Source organism: Nesoenas mayeri, assembly GCF_963082525.1.
Source record: "Nesoenas mayeri genome assembly, chromosome: 7".
Taxonomy (NCBI): Eukaryota; Metazoa; Chordata; class Aves; order Columbiformes; family Columbidae; genus Nesoenas; species Nesoenas mayeri.
In genome coordinates, this window is record NC_137551.1 from 30,499,024 (window position 1) to 30,521,164 (window position 22,141).

The 22,141-nt window shown below is 41.2% G+C and overlaps 1 protein-coding gene across 7 annotated transcripts in view; it reads left to right on the top strand.

The window, feature by feature from the left end:
• VTI1A (vesicle transport through interaction with t-SNAREs 1A) overlaps positions 1-22,141 on the top strand; it is a 265,072-nt gene that overhangs the window by 224,297 nt on the left and 18,634 nt on the right. Inside the window, exon 10 of one of the 7 annotated variants that reach the window (XM_080347523.1) lies at positions 18,789-18,885. The exons of the other annotated variants lie outside the window; for them this stretch is intronic. Within the exon in view, the coding sequence (XP_080203649.1) occupies positions 18,789-18,795 (7 nt within the window). The 3' untranslated portion in view covers positions 18,796-18,885. Of the gene's footprint in view, positions 1-18,788; positions 18,886-22,141 lie in introns of those variants that run through there. 7 annotated transcript variants of the gene reach the window in all.

Consider the following 22,141-nt stretch of genomic DNA (forward strand, 5'->3'; position numbering starts at 1 on the left):
AGAGAAGTGGCAGAAACAAAGATAGCAAAAGAGATTTTTGCACTAACAAGTGTGAACTGATAAAATTGTCTTGTATGGGAAATGTAGAGAATCCTTAGTGTACTTGTCAGGCCAAAATTAGCTGTGCCAATTGGTTTTCAGCAACACTGAGATATGAGAACCCCTTAGTTATTTTCTCATTTGTGGAAGAAAACTACTGGCTCACCACACTCCACTTATCCTTAGCAAGCTAATTCACTTAGGCATAAATAACTTTCCAGGGTGTTGAAGGCTGGGGTAGGAACCGAGAGGATTTGTAGAGATGGATGGGGAGGTGTTGTGCGGAGGTTTTGCTGGCCGCATGGATAAGTTATGTGTGTCATCCAAACCGAGTGCCTAATCACCTCCAACATGTCATCACAACAGCAACATGCTCAGCAAGGCAAAAGGGAGGGAAGAAAATACATATTTCTTTCTCAAGTATGCACAGCTAAGAAACAGTCGTCTCATTTTTCATCTTCCTCCAGGGTAGGTGTTAGGACCGTGTTCTCTGCCGGGCAATGGTGGCTGTTTGGTTCACGTGGGAGTGAAGTGTGGTGTTTTAAAGAAGAAAATTTGAAGTGGTGTTTAGCGAGTAAGCACAGCCTTCTGATTAGAGTTTGGGAATAGAGAAGCAGCCTGTGCCTGATTCATTTTGGACAGCTTGGAAAAAACTGGAAGCTAAGGAGGCAAAGTCTGTAGTAAACAAGAGATTGCTGAGGCTCCAGTTCTGCTTGTTTAATTAACTAATTCTTCCTTATGGGGAAAAGGGAAGAAATATATGATTTATGCAGTACTGACTGGCAACGAATGATGGTCAGGGTGTCAGTATGGAAAGAAAGAGAAATGTCAGTGCTTAGGTGGGTATTAGAGCCTTTGGAGACAAAAGAGGCAGTGGTAGCATCACTGGGATGTCTTCTCCAGCTCCTATAGCAGAGGAGTTTGCTTAGTTGTAAATCAGTGGAGGGTAATGAAAGGCAAATGAAACTGGTCGTTTGAGTTGATGAAAAAAAGGAGAATTAGAAAGGTTACCCCCATAGAGGAGGGGGGACATAATGGAAATCAAGGATTAGGGATGGTGACTGAAAAGATATCCCAGGGAAATGAGCCATTTGGCTGCTGAGAACCCAGCAAAAAAAGGTGCCAACAGCACGAGATGAGTAAATCAGACACCCTGCTTTAAATGAGAGTAGGAGGGAATGGGGGGAAGCAGATGAGTTGGGGTGAAGATGAGACTCAGCAGACAGAGCAGTGATTGCATTAGACATATGCAAAAGAGCAAGGAGAGAGTTCATATTAGGTTATCAGCATCAGATTCCACTAGGGGTAAGGAAATGTGATTCAAGGGATTGGTTGTTAAATTAGGATTTCCTCACATAATTTTATCAGATCTCACATCATGAAGCCAAATCTGGTTCTGTTTAAACAGATCTTAACATTGTCAAAACAGGCATTGTACCTAGCATGGCAATAAGAGCAAACAGTGTGATCCAGAGAAGGAAGGGAACTTTTCTAGCCGAAGCAGTGTTTTTTTCTTGTTTTCCAGAGGCATCCCAGGAAAAGCATTTTCCCCTCAAAAGGATTTTTCCACCCAGATTTTTTCCTCCTTTTTGGCTGGTTACATTTGTATGCCTTGTACATTATTTGTATGCCTTGTACATGCCTTGTATTCTCCTCTTTTTTGGTTTTTTTTTTTTTTTTTGGTAATCTCCAGCTCTCACTTCTTACAGCACAACATGATACAGAGATATCTGTATCTGCAGCAAGAGACAGTGTCATTACCGCCTTGGAGGGAGGGTGGCCATGTGGGAGATCTCTTCCACGTCACCATTTTCCTCCATCTGTGGAACTAGCAGGGTATGACTACAGGACTTTGCTGAATAGGGTCTTGGAAAAATCTAGCTGTAAACTCACAAAGCCTGGCTTTGTGTCGAGAACTGGTGTTTCCACATAGTATATCTGATTTCCATAGCTGTACACTCTTCTAAATACCAGCCAGGGCAAACCCATTTAGCCATGTTAAATTCTTTTATTTTCTCTTTCTTAAATCAGCCAATTTGTCTAAACCTCTAAAGAGACAAACTGATACCACTTGGACCAGAGAGTCGATGTTGATTGTTATTAATTACTTCAAACTTAAAAAAAAAATAAAATAAAATAAAAAAGGAGGCCAGGTCTGTGCTGCAGATTTCTATGAGCACAGCTGTTCTGGTCAGACTGACACCTCTCAGTGAACAAACACTACACATGTAGATGCAATTATACCTCAAAATGGTGCTTGTTTTGCTTGCGGGGATGATTTTACTATACCACTACAAAGAGCAGATTTGCCAGTGTAAGTTTACACCGCCCCAGGAATGCTTTGTCTGTTTACTGTGCTGGTATTTCTTTATCAGTAAGGCATTTGCAGTGTAGACATGGTCTTATTTGGAGGGCTGGTTTTAATCCTGACACATGCTAAAGTGATTACACTGCTGATTGAGAACTCAATAGAAAGACTCCAACTGATTTGCTCTGGATCAGGGCCTGAAAGGAGAAGAATTATCTTGTGGTTTGAACACAGGGGTAGCAGCTCCCTGTGCACATCCTGAGTTTGATATTGACTTCATTTGTCTCTGCCTTTAGAATTGGGGGCGTTAAGGAACTGGTCTTGCAGAAGTTTTGTGAGTCTCAGTTGTTTCATGTTCCTGTTCCAGAAGGCAGGTAAAACATACATCCCCAAATGGATATCCACAGCCTTAAAAAAAAAAAAAAAAAAAAAATACAAAAATACAAAAAGTCTAGCTACTTCTGCAGCCGTTCCAATGGCACAAAGTGCTGTTGTGGTGAAGGTCCTGGTGCTGAGCCAACCTGCGTGACTGCTTTGAAGAGGCTCACCGGCTTTAATGAGGCGTGTATCACAGTTGGGGATATGTTGCGCCACCACATTTCCCATGGGTGTTTCCTTGTAGCCCAAACACTCTTTTCTTTTTGTATTTACAGTATCCATGGGCTCTGTTTTAAGGGCCTTAGAGCTCTTGGATGTTGAAGTCAAACCAGGAGGAGCTACAGTGTGGGCACCTGTGTGCAGGGTGTAGGGCTTGGAGGTCCTGAAATGGGTCTTGTGGTAGTCTAGCATGTACACAGTTGGTGGAGACCCATCCTGCCTTCAGATTGTCTACTTCATTTCTGTATTTTAAGCAAGTTGAAGCTGAAGCGCGTTTTCCATTCTCTTTGTGTCATCATGCACTGATGACACAGCTAAGCAGGTTGCAGCTGGGACGTACGACCCCATCAGGCGCTGAACATGTGAGATCCCAACAAGCAAATCCCTATAGGAAGCAGAATTAAAGGGAAATAGCTATTACTCATCATATTTCTTTTCATGAGCGGTGCATCCTTTTAAAAAAAAAAAAAAAAGTTTGGGAAATGGAAAAAGAGCATATAGAGCAGAAATCTTTATCTCTAAGAGAAGCCAAGTTTCATTTTTTTTTATGGTTTAATATAGATTTTTGGACTGCTTTTCACTCTGTAATCTACTATCTGTAGCTTGCTTAGTCTGTGGCTCTTACATATATTCTCTCGACTGTCATCTGTTGGCACAGGAGACAATGTCAAGAGAACCGATTTCTATGACAAATTAGTGCATGGAAGAAAGAGGGTTTTTTCCTGGTTGTATGATGTGCCAGAATGATTGATTCCAGAAAGACCCTTTAAAATTCCAAGGAGTGCTTCAGAAATCAGAGCATTTTGATACTAGCTGGCTTGTTTTAGGGCTACTAAAATTATTCAATTATGCTTTTACCTGATCTGAAATACTACTTGAAGCTATTGTAGACTGCAAGGGAGGGAAAAAGCTGTCCAAAAATTATTCTTTTTGCACACTGCTAGAAGAAAAACAATTCTGTGTTTGGTGTAACTTTGTCAGGGTCTTGTAAACCTGATTACAGTCAAAGTATGTAAAAATGAACCTGTGATGTGTGCAGCAAAAAAAAACGTAGGTCTCCCCAGGTGTAACCCACAGTCCGATGAATGAAAATCAAGAGCACAGCAGAACTTTTTCTTTAACGCAAGTCTTTGTCAATAATAACAGAACTAATCTATAGCGTGTGCTTGCACGTTCCGCAGAAGAATTTCCCTGCTTTAATCAGGCTTATCAACAACACTTTGATTTGCTTGATAACCAATGGCAAAACGGAGGCACAGGATAAGGAAGAGCTGTGGTGATGGTCAAGGAATCAGCCAGAATCACAATTAAAAACCAATCTCTGGGCTACAGAAGGATGCTTTTGAACCCAGTTCTGCAGTTTGTCTTGGAGAGATTGTTTTGCACAAGCCAAATTTCATTTGTCATTGTTTTCTTGTTGCTGTTATTCTGAGTTCTTACTCTGAAACCCCATTTTTCAGATGACATTAGCTTGTGAAAAAATACAGGGAAGAGACACAAGTGCAAAAACTTGCTGTAAAGCTGGCAATTAACTTTTTAATGCACAGCTATTTGGAAAACTTAGTGTTTAGTTTCATGAGCATAGGTTTCACTAGCAGTTGTGCTGTAAGGAAGTGTTGGTCACAGGTTTCTACCTATGCTGCGACCTTCTTTTGCACCAGCTCAACTAGTTGTATGTCTATATTGTCAAGAAAGTAGGCTTAATGTAAGTTGGTCATTTTAACTTGGATTAGTTTGCAAAATGTGGCATAGTCAGAAACTCTGACACCAGCACAGTAGTGTTAGGAAGGAATGACTGCTTAAGAAACTACTTTTAAATAATCTTGCCCCTGCTTGCTGATGTCCAGCTTTGAAAGGCAGCCTGGCAGGTTGTTGTTTGAACCAGGAATAAGAAGGGAACATAGGGATCCTCGTGTCATTTACATTTTCAGAGAAGAACAACCAGGATGAGTTTAAGACCAACTGTTTTTGTAAATATGTTCCAAGTGTTATGTAAATATGTTGAGTTTTCTTCTTTACTATTTGCAGAATGTTTTGTGAGCAAAGACAGTAGCTTGATGTAGTTGTATACTTACACTTTATTTTTACACAGCTGTGGATTAGCACTTTTGAGTTCTTCTGAGAGCAAAAAAAGATGAAGAAAGATAGTTAAATATAGTGAGTAATATAGAGGGCAGTGGTGGGGGGAAGAGAGGGGATGGCAGAGGGAGAGGGACCTTCAGAGAATGTTAAGTGCACATGTAAAGGTAGGACATATGATCCTTCTTCTTTATTGCCCATTTAAAATTACTGTGTGTTCCACTTAAACTAGACATGCTAATAAAAGAAGAAGAGTCATTTACAGTGGACAAATTCCAAAGACCAGAGCTGCCTCCTCATTTAAATTCTGGGCTTTTGTTAGGGCACCCTACTGACATAATTCTCTATTGTTTCTGCCATTATCGCTTGCTTAATGCAGGACATAGTGTCGGGAAATTCCTGTCTGGCACTTACAAGGTGTTTCTAAAACGAGGAACAAAAGAGTCAAGAGCACACAGGGAGCAGGAGGAAGCTGCATAGAGAGGAAGTGGCAGCGGAGGGAGGAATTCCAGATAATAGCAGGGGCTGGGGAAGAGAGGAGAAGACACACAGCTCAAGGGAAGGTGGGAAAGAGCTGCGTGCTCTTGGGCAGAAGCTCTGCAACCCCACCTGGTACAGGCAAATCTCTTAAGAGACTTGGGAAGCAGCTCAAGGATGGTGAAAACGTGAGATTTCTGAGTATGAAGGAGAGGAGAGTTGGGCTACAAGAGCCCCTGAGCTGGGAGGGCGCAGGATGAAGCACAAGGATCTTCTGGAGAAGAGAAGCCATGCTGTGCAATCGCCAGGGGAGACAGTGTTTGAAAGCTGGCTCCAGGATGGTCATACTAGGTTTGATGTTGAGGGTTCATGGTGACCGGTGAATGGGGAGAGAGTGGGTGTCAAGGCAATCTGCTTCTGATACTCTGCATATGAGAGACAAGACATCCTAGCTTGCACTAGCCTTAACATAAGGAGATTACTCTGTACTGTCATTTGTTAATAACAATGTCATTTTCTGTCATATAATTAGAAAATACATCTTGCTTTGCCTCCAAGCACTGTAGCCTTATTGCATTTGCACTTTTTTCATAATATTTCAAGCCAACTGACCAGATAACGTTAATGAATATGTTAGATAGGCAGGCACTTTTAAGGAAAAATAATAAACATACTTGTATATTAAAAAGTTAATTCAGTCTGGAGCCAAACAGGTAATTTTCCCTTCAGCGTTTTTTCACTCAACTAAGACAGGTTGGACTAGGAGTGCAGTCACCCTGTCTACAGTGCTTGGCTTGGCTTGCATACCAGGGGCGAATTTTCTTCAGAGACAGACAGCAAGATGATCTGATTGGCCTCGGTCCAGGGCATGCTCACAAAGGGCCCTTTGATGGAGGGCTTCTCCGTAAGCCCTGTACCAAAAGCTGCCTGCCACCCTCCTTTCAAAGATACCCATTTACAGTAACTCAGGATGGGGGGGAGGGGGGAAATAAATAAAGTGAAATAGGGGGTTGCCACAAGAATAATTATGTTACTGGGCTTGGAAGGGGGTAGGGAAGAGGAGGGGGGAGTTATTAAGTAAACTGCTGGATGTTGAAGTAGCTGTTTGGCAACATAAGGCATTTGCAATTAAGCTCATTAGAGCTTCATCATTTTCCTTATCAATCTTTTCTGAAAAGGGTGGGGTGAAGCACTATATATTAAAACATGGCTGTTGGTACAGATAAGGAGTGATCACTACCTGTTTGACTTTCCGAGCTGCACTGTAGTACCCTGCCTGCGATGGCATACATGATTAGCTGATTTAACTCTCTCTTGTACACAAGCCAGTAATTAATAGGAGTTTGTTATTGTGTCCCTGCACTCCACTGGTAAAACTTCTGGTCCAGGCAACTGCTACTTCCTTCCCTTTATCTCACTTGGTATCCAGATGTGGTCTCCTACTTATCTGTCAATTTCTATCCCATTTGTTCTCGTAACAGTGGCTTTTGGAACAGTATTTACTGAAGCCTCCGCAGCTTAAGCAGACGGTGAACTAGGTTATCAGAGGCATTGCTTCTTCAGTCAGTGAGGGATGTCATCTGCCTAGAGCCCATACTGTCTCGTGCTAATCAGAAGCTCTGGGTTTCCACAGAAATAATGGTGACCTGAAGATACATCAGTGAACAGGACTGATCTGGGCTGCTCACATGCCCTGGTTTAAACCAAACTAGCAATATATAACCATGATAGCGCCTCACTCACCTCCCCTCCTGCCCCAAATGGGGAAGGGAATCAAAAGGGAAGGGAGAAACTAATGGATTGAGATAAAAACAGTTTAACAAAATAACACTGCGATATTGCTACTACTAATAATATATATAAAATGGAAATAGAATATAAAATAAGAGATGCTCAATGCAATTCCTTATGAACTCTGTCTGCACCCAGCAGTTGATCCCAGGAAGCAGCCCCTGGTCCTGAACAGCTGATCCTGGAGAGAAAAAAAAGATGAAAAAGACAGAAAGGCCCAGAGGCCTCTGCAAAATGGCAGGATGGCAAAAGGACCGAACTAAAGAAACTCACAAACAGACCAGAACTCCCCAAACAGGTCTCCATCTCGGCTCCAACACAAACCTAACTGGAAGATCCCAGCTCTTCTTAAATGTGAAGCATGATGCTAATGGGATGGTATATGCTTATTGATCAGTCTGGATGTCAGTCAAGGTCTGCCCCATCTATGCCCTCCGCTTCCCAGCTGCTTCACACCTGTGGGCAGCGAGATCAGAGACCTTGACTCTTGGACAGCAACAATTAAAAACATTAACTCTGTACCAGGGTATAATCTTCTTGTTCTCAAACTAAATTCAAATAATGGCCATGCTAGATACAAAAAAAAAATAAAGATTTCTAACTACATAAAGAAAATTAACTCATTTTTCAGCCAGACCAGCACACTGCAGGCCCTGAGCTGTTGGAGACCTCAGCCTGCCCTGGGCTGAATGTCACAGGGCAGCTCTGGCTGAGGGACAGTGAAGTGTCCGAGTCATCTGGGAAGCCATCAAAGCAATAGTCTTGGTGTGAAAACCTTGCGATAAGAACAGCAGCAACATTGCCGTCTGCTTTTCAGCTGCTTTCCTGAGTGCAAAGAGTGAGATCTGGGAAGAAATCAGATCTATCTTCTTCTAGTCATGTAGAAGTCAGTATGCGTTGCTACAGGTTATTGCAGGGAGTTGTTGGGTAAGAACAGTATTTCAGGTATAGATACCTCTTGTCATCCAAGAGATTCAGAGTGCTGTAGAGGTGAATTCAGCTTTGCAGCATCCATTTGTGGGAGGTGAGCCTTGCCTGCATCTTCCAGAGGGAAAAGTTCTGGCTCAGAGGAAAGCCCAGGAGACACACTGGGTGTCTGGGATGGGACTGAACCCAGAAGTCCTCAGAAGTCTAGTTTCTCTAATATAGCCTTGACCATGCAGCTCTGTGATCTTTCTCCGTTGTTTAGGTTGATAGCAACTATATTGAGCTTCAGAATTTTCTTGCAAAAACGATCAATTTTCTTTTCTTTTCTTGCTTCATTTATATCCAGTACCAACTCTCTTTTCCATATGTGGTACTTAGTAACGGAGGTGTGGGACCTCATATAGAAATGTTCTTTCTGTATTAAGTTTTTGAATTACTTTATTGTCTTCACAATATGTTGTCTGTATAGTGTTAAAACTCATTTTAACTTTGAAAGAAAGGAAAGGAAACAAGAGAAACTGGGGGAAATGCTGATATGAAGAGAGGTGCAGAAGGAGTAGCACCACTGATACAAACATGTAGGTCATATTGCCATGTGGGAATGGAAGCCAGCCTGAACTTTAATTCTTGGTTTGATCAAGGTAGTGTAAAACCAGACCCCAAAGGATTTCCAGTGCAGAAACTGGATTTATATTTTACATATGAGCTGTAGTTGAAGCCAAATGTTCATTCCACTCAAATTGTGTAGGTGGATTACTTTACTTCCAGCCTTGAAGTATCATGTTTTTAGCTGCTAATAAACTTAATAAAATTCATTTCTTATTTCCCCTGGTGTACTGTGTTCATGAGCCTTGATGTGCCAGCAGAGCAATACTGTCCTGAAAATTCATTTATCAAAAAACAGGCAAATTATGTGTATGAATAAGTCAAGAAGAAAAAGACTCAAAGTATCACTCTTCCAGTGGTGTTGCCCTTACCAGAACTGCCAACATCCTCATTTCTCTTGACTTAAAACTGAACCAAGGAGTTGAGAAAACTTAAGCAATTGTCACATAATAAGCCTAGCAGAGAAGTAAGATAAATACAGGTTCTTTAAAAAAAAAAAAAAAAAAGTAAGTTTATTCCCTGATCAAAAGTATCTTTCCTTACCAACAAGCTCCCCACCTTGGCCTAGCTCCCAGAATCAGATCTGCCTTTTCACACAATGTATGATCAGTCTGAGGGGTTCATTGCTGCTGAAATTCCTTGAACTCATCAATTTACAAAAATGAACGAAGGATTAGACGTTTTTGTAGATAACAAAAATATCTAGCATTATTGTAGCTAATACAAACAAAGAGGGCACTTGGAAGGAGATAAAACCTCATTCTTGAAAGGTTTAAGATAATGTCTAATATGTAGATTTGGGGTGAGACTTCCTGGGGTACAGGAGGTGGTAGATGGGCACATGGTGCCATTGAACTTTACTCCGACATGTTCAGTCTTGGATATTGAGCTAGAAGAGTTGTAACTTTGATTATATACAGCAATAACTGTCTAATCAGTGCATATTTTCCAATGTCCCATGCTTAGCTAGATGAGATAATCCAGTGAGAACCCTTTAGCCCACAGTATTAGTTTTAAATTCAGTCACTGGCCAACATGAGCTGCCAAGTGAACTAAGACATCAGTGAGGATGAGTGATGCAGTGAGTTAAACGTTGTCTTCAGTACTTGGAGATACAGAGTTGAACTGAAGCCCCACTACAGGCTCCCTGTTCAACGAAGACAAAGTCACTTCTTTCAGCCCCTTCATTCCCCCTGTGTGCAGTGACATGTCACCCCTTTCAAAATGTGGCTGTGACACATTGCTGGGGCACAATGAATCAATCACTTCACCTAATGGATTTGGGGGACAGGGAGCAGGGGAAGGAAATAATCTTTAAAAATATGTAGGTTAAACAAAAGAGTCAAAAAGAGTGAGAAACAAACTGCTTTATGGGAATGGGGAGTGGGAACCAGACAAGGAAGGAAAATAGAGGGGGATAAGAGGCCTCAGGTATAGAGGAATAAGTAAGATCTTAGGTAGAAACCAGAGAGGAAGGGCAGGCTTGAGCATATAAACAAAGGGTTTAAGAGAAAAAGCAATATGACTTTTGAAGCTTTTAGTGCACATCTGACCCAAATCATCTGTCCTTTCAGAGTCAGCCCATCACCTCCCTTGTTTAGACTTTATTTTTCCTCAGAGATCTGTAATCCTTACTCTAAAGAGCTCCTGACTTGGTGGACATTTGTTGTGTTAGTAAGTGCTGCTATTGAAGCCAGCAGACTTGTTAAAACTTGTGCTCTCGCTGCAGCAAATGGAGTTTGCAGTGAATGGGGAGTACAAGCCCAGTCATTGCTCCTGGGCTGTGTGTGGTGTGGAGGGGGCTGAGGGAGAGGGGGAAGGGGCCAGGAACCTTGTCAAAAGCTTTTCCACCTCTCTGTGGGCCATACCAGAGGGTTTATCATGGAGTCTTTTTGTAGGGAAAGTAGGGGTTATCAACAGCATGGAGTTTTTCTTCCCAGCACACAAAAATTGCCATTGAAAATTCTTTTCAGAATTTAATACAACCCCAGGCAATATTTCTTCTGCACAAAACACAAATCCATTCACATGCATTTAAGAAAGGACTCCAGACTCATCTGAGAGGGTCTCAGGGAGCTGTAGGATTGCAAGGAGTGCTGAAGCCATTGTGGGTGATGGTGGGCTCTGTTGTCTTTGGTCAATCAACCGCTGGAGGCCACCTCTTATGCGTCTTTGATAGGGACTGTTTCTATCCACTTCAGTGGAAAAGGTAGAGGAAAAGAGGAAATGGAAGTTCACCATGTGGCATTTAGTTTGTCAGTTCTCTTCTGCAAATGTTTCCACAGAGAAAATGAAGAAGTTCCTTCTAAAAAGTAAATCTACATCCAAGTAACCGATGAACATAAAGTGATTGACCCTACCAATGTACAAACATTTACCAACTTTTTGCTGGTACAAAGGTTCTGTTTCCCTCTGGAAAAAAACAGCCTGTTGGCTTTTATGAGATGTCTCTTTAGGGGTTTCCCTTTTCCCACTTTTCACTATATCCCTGATAGATATTATTTATTCCTCAGAATAATATTTCTTTTGAGAAGAGTAAAATCATGGTCAGTTTTTTTGCGTGTCATTTTCAGTAGTTTTATGTAGATGTTTGGACCAGAAAAAGTTGAGCTGCTGTCATTCTGTGCTCTGATTTATGTATACACGAAGGAGAACCTGATCTTCAATATGCAGGAGAGCTGAAATCCAGCATCGCTGGAGAATCTAACGCAGAGCTTTTAAATTGCACTTTTGCATCTGTTTTTGTCTTATGAAGAATCTGTTGGCCTGAAGTTGTGTAACTCCCTAATGAAGTCAGTGTGGGGGTCTTTTCTATCCTGGAAATGAAAGCCTAGAAAATTGCAGCGCAAAGCTTGTGTTTGCTAAAGTGATCAACCTTAAATGATGTGCTGGGTTATCTCAGAGTATAATCAGCATAGCCCATTTGAATAGAGCTGTCTTCAAAATAGAGATCTGCTGGTAAGATTTGTTTTCATTTAGGTCTTACTTTCAGCAATAGGATTACCCTGAGGTCTATGTATCTGCAGGCTTTTGTACAAACAAGCAGCTTAAACAAAACTACCATTATTATACTGATTTAGGGAGAGAGAAAAGCCTTGTTTGGTTTATTGAGTTAAGATCATATGTGTGACAAATAAAGCCTCCCTTTAAATGTAAGTTTTGTCCCATTCAATATAATAAGTTTCTTGAGAAAAAAAATTACAAAGACCAACATTATTCTTAATGCCAGTTCAATTTGTCACCTCTAGGTTTTAATCCCATAGGCTAGTGAAATACATGCTATTTCATCCAGTTGAGCAGCAAGACAACTGATATCACCATATTTATCACCGTCAGGGTGATATAATCAATTTACTTCTTGCTATAAGAACTAACCTTACACTTCCTTTTTCTACCTTTTACTCAATGGCCTTATTAAACTCCTTTCAATGCTGATTTATTGTAGTCATGGATAATGTGCTCTGTGTTGCTTCCCCCACAAGGAACTTCAATAACTGTTGTCATTCCTTTGTCTCTTCTTTTTTTTTTTTTAACTGAATGCATCAAGTTTTATTTACTATTTTAAAGTGTCTTGTAAATAAAATAGGATGTGAAAGTTCTGAACTCAGCAACTTGAAATCTAATGAGGGGTGGCTAATCATTTATGGTATGGATGCCATGGGTCTTATTTCATACAACGGCAAGCAGGACGTGCATGTTTTCCGGAGTCCCCGTCACAGGAGGTGCTGTGACCGTTCACACTGCATTCAATGCTCCCCGTGCAGCTGTGAGCTTTAAATCCGTTTGTGACTGAAGGAGGAAAGAAAAGCAAGGTGAGAACATGCAGTTGAACAGAACTCATCTAAAAATATTTTTTTTCAACATATATGCAGCTCAGATACTAAAGTTGAAACAGGAAAAAGATTGGGGAACTGTCTCAAATTGGCACAAAACCAGTTAGGTTAAACTACTTGTTAAATGAATGTGAATGAACTCATCTCCGGTCATGCTGGGTCAGGTCTTAGGGCCCACAGAACTGCTTCTTTGCAGAATTCATGCAGGTGGGTGAAGCTGGTGGCTGAGTACATGGATTTCCAAGCGTATATGTCAGCACACCAGTGCTGGAGGACCACTGGCAACATGGCTCTTTGGATCAAAGCAGTTGTACCAGCATATTATCTCTTATCATAAACATTTTAAATCTTTTTAAAGGCTCCTATGGAAGTTCCCTAAAATATTATGCTAGCAAAATAGCAGTGTATTTAAACTGTCAACGAATGATCTTGGATCATTGGTTAGAAATATTGCGTTTGTTCGTTGTGGTCTGTCTGCTGTCGGTGGTTGCAGCTGATGAGCTGCAGTGGACTTGCTGGTGTCACCTAGCTGAAAGTAAAATTCACCTTCACCACAGAACTCAACTGCAGGTTGCAAATATTATTTAAATGGAAATTATTTCCTTATAAGAAGTGTCACAGAGGCATTTCTTTTTTTCAGGCTGACTTTTTAATATTTATTTGGTATTGTTCTCACTTTTATCCTTAATTTGGGGCTAAATTAGTTCTGTCAGTGTCCCTTTAAATTTATTCCACACCGACTAATATATTTTAGCTAACTTGTTTCAGGACAAGCGTAGAATACTTACAGCGCAAAAAGAGAGAACTCAGATCAATCTCAGTCTGCTGAGAAAATTAATCAATTTGCAAGTTACATCTGGCTTAATTCCATCATTTAAAGCAGGCATTGAGTTTCCTTTCCCATGTTACATGGAGACTGGAAGGTAAAGCAGTCTCCATTGGCAGAGCACTAATTCACTTGCCCTGTGCTCTGTGTAGAGGTCGTTAAGACACTGCACTTAGAAAGCAGCTGCTTTCTGCGTGTGTGCCAGTATCTCATTTTCCACATATGTAACAGATCAAAACATTTAGATTGGGTTGATCCAGTCTATCATGACGAAAGAATTTTGAAGCAACACAAGTAAATAAGGGCCTCACTTGGAGGGAGGATGCCTGTGCCCTGATCCTGAGAAACTATTGGTGGGCGCCACCCCAATTAAAGCAGAATGGGCCATACCAGCTTCGCACGGATTCCTTTCCAAAGCCAATTAGCTGCAGAACATTTGATAGAAAGGAACAAATCACTGAAAACTCAGCCCCACACAATGTTATCATTTATGTTCAGTGCTAGTCTAGTGCTCAAGAGTGTTTCTTTTTTTTATACTTCTGTAGACCTACTGGAAAGAAAAACGTTTCCTGCTTCTCGTTTGGCCTATATATTCTAGAGCCACATTGTTCAGTGTTATCACCTTAAGAAGCAGTTAAGATTAAAGTGAGATAGCACACATTTGACTTTAGAAAACCAGCCAGAGAAGCTGTACAACTTTTATGGTCTTCATCCAAAGTGCATTAAAGTGTGGGACTGTTTTTCAGAAAATTGAATGAAAATGTAATTTTCCAACCCTTCGGTATTTCCATTTATACTCTTCATCCTCTAAATTTGTGCCATCATATGGCTGTCTGCTACTGGCCAGAGTTCCTGAGCTAGCCTTCAAGAATATGAAAATCAGAGAACTAAAGAGGGGAGGAAGATGCTTTGGCAAGCTTATGTTTATTGGTTGTGGGTAGTTGGCTATCGCTGTGGTACCCCTTGAGATTATCACCTGCCAAAATCCAAAACTCCATTTCAGAGGGGATTATTTCAAGGAGCAGAAGCAATTACAGAGTAGTGTAGCAGGCAGTGCTTGCAGAGTGATGCAATTTATTGGAAGTTCTACCTTGTGGTGGCTGTATGCCTGGGAATTACTGTACTTATTCATGTACAAGTTAAGAAACCTAGGTACTTAGAGAAAAATACTGTTATTTGATTACTAATAAGGATAATTGTTACAATGCTTAAAAGTAAGACCATCAAATTAGTTCATGAAAGAAGAATTTTGAGGGGAGAGGGATGTGCATGCAGTGCAATGAACAGGGTAGGGAGACAAGAGGAAAAAATCCATCAGGCTTTTTAGACTACACTTGATCGGTGCCTGTTTAAAAAAGTAGTATTTTTTTTTTCCTGGAATTGCTAAAAGTTGCCACTCTTATTCAAAAAGGTAAATAGGTATATAATTGCACAGTAGACCAACATGTTTTATGCTCTATGGGTGTCACTGTAGAAAGTCCTTAGTGGAAGACGGGCAGCCAGGGAGACTTTGTGGTTTGAATAAAAGGGATGGTGAGGACAGGCACGGCTCAGCTGTGCCAGCTGGGGGGTGCTTAGGGGGGCGCAGAATCAGGAAGCTGAGCAGTGGAGAAAACGCAGATAGGCTGGATAGTGCTGTGAATCTAATAATTAACATTTCTGAAGATGTTACGAAGTGGGAGGTTGAGAATCGTTTTGTACCTCTGTAGTTGTTTTCTTCTTTATTGGTTAGATGCAGAATGTGGTCAAGAACTTCATGAAGTTCTGCTTTGCTATGCTTATAAACAGCTATTTCTCCTTCTACCGTCCCTCTTCATATGAGTTTCTTAAGATTGGCTAATGAGATTCACTTTTATCTCAGGATCTTTAACAACTCCCGAAAGACCAGGAGCTTAGTTTTAAATCTCATCAGCAAAGCAGAGCAGCTTCCAGCAGCACGGTGCTTCCTGACAGCGTGGTGGAGCTTGCTGCAAAAACATCTCGGAAAGAAAAAGGATGCCAGCACTAGATCCAACACTGTTGCTTTTGGCAGGTCCTAGATGTTCAGTCTCTGCTTTCCACATACTGAGCTCTGCCAGCACTGTGTTGCTCTGCGTTGAGAGCTGCCACCCGTCCTGAGTCTTGCTACCAGGTCAAGAATTGGCGTGAATGCTGAGGTTCGAACTGTGTTCTGTGAAGCCTTTTTTGCATATATAAAATGAAGATGTAGGAGTTTTGATACTGTATTTGAAATTGATGCTTGAAAAAATATATACATTATTGGCTCAACTCATTATAAAAAATGCATCGCAGTGGCTGACTATTCAGAAAGTTAGTGAATAAAACAGTCACGTGACACAAAATACCTCGGGTATGACCCAGGATCCAGAAATTGTGTGAGAATTTTACCCAAACACAGAGTAACTCCATTCTGCTAATAAGATGCCAGACAATGACATCTGGTCACGTCAGATGGTACTTTGCCAGGGGGAAAGTCATTAGGCCCCAAGCGCTTCCCTGTTGTGTTCAAATTAATTTCAGTGAATCCTCAATCCTAATTTTTCAGATATGAACAGTGCTTTTGATGATACAATTTTGGGTGCTGAAACTGACCCTATACAAGAGAAGTCATGTTTTGAAAGGACAAATATTCATCTGAAAATGAAAAGTAAGTCTTATTTACAGGACTGAACCCTCATAAACTCTGGCTCTCCACCTCACTGACTGTTCTTGAAAATATGTCCTAATTCCCAAGCAGCTCTTTTCTTTGATGCGTATATATTTTACAGATGACTGTATAGAAAGGGATATTTTAAAACAAAGTCATCTGGTATATTTAAAATGGAAAAGAACAGAGAAAGGAGGAGTAGTGCTCAGAAGCAATGAAATAACCTCAAAATTTGAGGTCAGGTTATAAATGCAAAGTGTAACTGGTTTTCCCTCAAAAAAAATTGTGAGTCGTTTTGAGGTAGGACTTAAACAGAAGTTGCAAAAGTCAATAGAAGTTGCTTCTTCAGCCCTTCGAACCATCCAAGTTCCTGAAAGTCCTACTTCTGAATAAAAAAGTTGATACAAAGTGTACTTGTCCACAGAGGAGAGGAACTGAGAGCTGTGAAATGAACTTCATCCCTTCCTCTCTGCTGGTAACAGGCAGTACTGAAATGGCCATTGAAAATCTAATTGTCTGAAAAAAAAAAACCCAAACGATCAGCTATGTAAGGTGGTGGTGTCCATCCTCAGGGTGTGAGCATGCTCAAAAGGTGCAGTGGTGAATGGCACCTTAGAGCATGACCAGACCTGGTTCTCCACCAGAAGGTGTCTGTGCCCCACCTGCTTGCTGCCCCTTCCTCAGGTGGGCACATTTGTTCACTGTCATGGGGCCCTCATGAACCTGTAAACGGTAGCAGGATGAGCTAAACACCTTGAATTAAGTGGTCCAGTAAGATGTTAGGGCGCACCCACCCAAGTGCAGGCAGTAACTTCGGTCATGGGTGGGCAGAGCAGAGGTGAAAAGCTCCACTCTGGTCTGACTTGCCTCATGCTTGAGATGGGTTCTGCCAAGGCTTGAGGCAGATTGCTCTCATCTTGTCCATGCTAACAGCACAGCTTAGTTCTTCCTTGTTGTCTGAGCTTTCCTTTCCTTCTCTAAAATGCAAAGGTTGCCTTGACTCACTCTCAAGCCCTTGTCCCTGCCCAAAGGTCACTCCCACCATCGCGCACCTTCACGGCGCCGTGAGCATCAAGTGCCAGACCAGCTTGTCGCTGCCTGACCCTGCTCCATGCTCCCCGACCAAGCTGTCACCCTCATTAGGAAAGCTGAATGCTCCCAGAAAGTAACACTGGGGCAACAAATCGGTTGTAAGAGCCTATTGATCTGTTACATTTGTTTTCAACGTGCAAATAGGAGATTCCTTTGTTCCGGGGCTGGCACCGAGCTCTTGCTACCGTAGGTTCAGTGTGTCTCCGGACGCTGCGATCAGGCGCCTCGCAGCTGAGTCTGCAGAATATTTGCTTATTACAGGAGGAACTGAAAGAACCTGGAATTCACTAGTGACCGACCTCTTACTTCTTGAACAACTGCTTCTTCCCTTCCTTTTCCTTCTGTTTTAATCACTGCATTGCAAACACAATTTAAATCCCCCTTGCAGATGCAGAGTAGGGTAACACAAGCACACAACAATCAACATTTACCAAGTTAAAATGCCTGCACAATTTACACTGAGCGGTCAGTGTTTGCTGGGCTAGGTTCCTTTTTAAATCAAACTTGGAATAATTAAACAGCCAGAGCAGTAATGCAAATGCAGATTTTTGTACATCCGATAATCAAAGGAAGGAAAAAGTAGTCTGAATCTGTTTTGGTTTTAATCAGATTTGATTTTTATTTTAAATGAAAGCACAAAGGTAATTTTTCTGTTGCTCTACCTGTGACTCCTTAAATCATGGTAAACGTGCATTATGATGATCTTAGAAGAATAAGAACATTCCTTGTTAATTAATTTATACAGCTGTCAGTACAGCTTTCTATGTTATTCATACTCTAAGTGTTTGACTGCCATAGATTTTCTAGCAGTTCCTGGCAAAGCTCCAGTGAAAGCCTGGGATTTATTAGGCTGACTTGGTGCAAAGTCTATTGATTGTGGCCTCGAGGGTAATAACTAAATAGAGCTGGAGCAACAAGTCAATAACACCATTGTTGCTACAGACTCCATTCACTTGAGGAGTTAGATTGTTTTACAGTGGCAAAGAGTAATCATGAGCAGATCAGCATGTTCAACAGGCTCTGCACCATGTTAGTGCTGGGGACTGTTTTTAAGCTTTCAGCAGGACTGCGGGAGAAGTGAGGTGGGGTGCAGGGATTAAAGAACCCTGCAAACTCCTTCATTAGGGCTAAAAGGTTTCAGCATTAGCTTGATCATCTTGCAACAAGGACTCCTGTGCCTGTGTTGGTCCGAACTGGTATTAAAATCCTCTGCTCGTCAATCCATAATGGCATTGCAGAAACTGGATTTAGGTTTTGGACGGGGATATATGTGTAGTGTGTGTGTGTGTCTATGTGTGCATGTGAAGGCATGTCTGTATGCTTTAGCATTAAATAGTATTGTAGCTACCACAAACTTCACTTCTGTGCAGTAATATTTCCTGGCAATGGCTGGGAAGAGGCTCCTATTTTCTTAAATTCAAAATGAGGAAATGCTTTTGTTTATTGCTTCTCTAATCCTCCCATGTGTTTATTTACTTTTAGAATTCTTTTATTTTGCGGAAATATATACAAACCTACTAGAGGAGAGATGTTTATTTCCTGAGAGTTTTATTGTTTACTTGACAGCCTTTGACAACTCGCATTGTATTGAGAGCAGATCATTTTGAAAAGTCAAAATTGTGAAGATGGGAGTTTCAAAACCAGACCTGGTTGATTTTGCACACATTCTTATATCAATCTCCAGGAGTTGCCATTACAGACTCTACAGAAATACTGAGCAATTAGAATGAGTTTCTACCTAACACCAGTGAGTAGCAGCCTACTCCCTTGAAACATGAAAGATGGTACAGAAAGTAATAAGAAGAACAACATAATATTAACAAAGGCAGATGTAATTATGTCTTGTAAAATGAACTGAGTGGTCAAGCAGCAGGCTTTTGTGTATTCAGCAGTTCCACAGACTCTTCCTCCCTTCATCTGTTTGTCCTTGGAAGTCAGGGTTTCCTTTTTGCAAATGATGTTTCTATCCCCACAATTTCAAAGATAAAAGGAAAGCGCAAAGCTCTTTTCCCAAGTCTGCAGTCATTTTGCAACACCAACATTTTAGACACAAAACTTTCAATAAAGAGGTTGATTCTTGAATGTGGTGGTGATTCTGATATCTATTGACAGTTTATTAACAAATTATCTGTCCTCCACTGCTTCTTTTGCTGTATTATAGCTCATGCTATTTAAAGAGCAAAAAAGGGGTGGAATTAGAAAGCAAATCCTACAGCCAAAGGTTGGGGAGGGTTCTGGGCTCCCCTTGGCTATGGGCAGTGAACTGCATGTTGCAGTCGGCATGTGCTGGGGCAGAACTCAGAGCAGGAGAGATGCAAACATGTGATGAACGTGTCTGCCTTTTCTTTAGTTTTTTCCTCTTTTCCGTAAGCAAGCAGAGAGCTTGGCAAGCTTGTCGTCCTTGCTCAGAAGCTCATTTAAAACTTTGAGAGGAGTGAACTGAATTTAAACAACTCTGAGCAATCTCTTTACCCCCAGGCCTCAGACGTAGCCTCCTATGGAAAGAAATGTATCGGGTGGTTCATAATCTGTATTTTGCCAGGATATTTTAATGAGAGGTCAGTAAATACCATATATTTGGAAGCAAACAAGCCAAAGCTGGGCCTTTTCTTTATGACTTCGACCGAGTCAGAAGAGAAGCTTTCTGGCAGATGCTTTCGCTTCGAATGAAGAAATTATTTCTGCTCTGCTTGGGTTCAGTTCTGTGATCCAAGCAATTTTTGACATATCAAACCAGACTAAAACTTAATTAGCTGTGGCATAGGAAGCAAATATGTAAAAGAGGTTTTGCTGAAGTTTTAACACTTTTTCATTAAAAAGACCAGCATTGATTTTCCTGGCTGATTGCAGTGTGATGTGCCGCCTCTACAGTGGCTATATATATGTTGGAAGCACTGCTTGCACCCCATTTCTAGTCTTTCAGAAAGAAGAGAAACTGATGAAAGGAAAAAATCCTTCCCAAAATGTGAAGGTTGACATTTCTTTTGAGGAATACGCCTGCAGTATGAACTGTAGATTTATAGGAATTAGAGACCAAACAGTCGAAGTATTCCTCTCCCCCTCTTCCTTTCTTCCCTCCTTTTTTAAAGTGTCTTCATCAATCAAAATCAACATAAATGAATAATGGAGGCAGATAAATTGTGAAGAGACAATAGCGGTGCTGTTTAGAATTGACGGCCATAAATCCATTGTATCCTAAGAGACTGCACGAAGTAAATACCTGCTCTTGCCCACCGCCACTGCCATTTAGCCCGTGATTCAGAATATCATTTAAGCAAGTGCTGATGTCCCATTGAAGCTTCAGCCCATTAATGGTTGCTTTATTTTAGAGCACCAGGGATGCAATGAGACAGCGAGACCTGGAGGGTGAAGGTTTGGAGTGACAGGGGAGTTTCCCCTTTCCTCATTCATTTGTTAATTTGGGATGACAGAAATAAAAATGGTGTTCTTACAAGGGGGTCAAAGGCTCTTTTTAGAGCAGCAGAAAACAAGGAAGCTGGTGCAAAAGGAGTTACGGAGCGCATCGTTTAAAATCATTAAAATTTGGGGCTAGCTGAGGTTTTCTCTGTAAGAGAAAAAGGGAAATGACATCTCCATTGGCACTGCAGTAGCATGCACAAGGCTGGAGAAGCCCAGGAGAAAGCAGAGCCGAGAGGATTAGGTGCCTCCATTTCAGAGGGCACGGTTTGTGGTGTGGATTTTGAGTCCTGACATTTTGATCCAGATATGATAGAGCTGGAGTCTCACCAGCTGCTCTTGTAGGAATTTGACACAGAGGGGCAAGACTCTCTGGGGTCAGATTCTCTTTCTGCCATTTTGAAATGCCAGGTCTCAAATGGAAACTTTTCTTCCTTCCTTCTCATTAGAAAGGTCCTTCCAGTTTTGGGTGCCTTTTGGAAGCGAGCCTGTGAGAGCAAGTGCAAATAAGATTCTTAGGCCCACACTCAGAAATTTAGGAGGTTTAAAGTTGCTTGTTTTATTTTTAGTTCTCGTGTAATTGTAGTTTGTTTGACAGAGCATGCCATACACGGATCACTTGCTCAGGGCTCGTTAGCACCGACAGCATTCCAGCTCTATTAGAATCTGTGAATGTATCTACCTCAAACCTATTTTCACGCCTTTTATGATTTTCATTCTCCCTGAATTGAAGGAAAAAAAAACCCACGCACAAATAACCAACTACCTGGCAGGAAGGATTGATGACCTTTCTGATTGTGTTGGGGAATGCCCTTTAAAATCACAATCTGAATGAGCAGAACTCCAGCAGCACAGCATCTCACTGTAGAAGGGATTGAAGGTGCCACTTCTGTTGTGGAAACAGTTTATTTAGTACTTAGTGACTGGACTTTTCTGTCTTTGTACTTTTGAAAGATGATCTCTTGCAAACGATGAACTCTTAGCCTTAATGAAGTACTGATCCCTCTTTAACATTTACTTAATTGAAGCTTAGAAGGAAAAAATATAGTGTAGCATTTTATTAGTGACTGTGTAGCACCTTTCCAAGTTTGCGTGCCTGTCAATGGGATGTCATCCTTTAAAGTGTGAATGAATGACTCTATTTCCAGTTTGAGTTTCCATTCCTGGGCAAAAATAGCACAAAATACACTATACTTCCAGAATAGATATCATATTTTTAAAAAAATTATAAATCACACTGCAATAAAAAGTAATCTATGGTTATTTCTTCATTAAAAATGTTCTGTACATATAAGCAGGCGACACTGTAGAAAATGACTGCATAAAATCACAAGAAATAATTTCGCATTCTGTTCTAACTGAGCAGACTGTATTTTGTAAGGATACCAGTTATATTTAGCATTCCTTAAGGCTTCCATTGTTGGGCTCTTTTTTTCCATAACCAGCATGAAGCACTGAAGCTTTAGGCATCCTGTCATGGTGCTGATGTTTTGTCCAAGAAA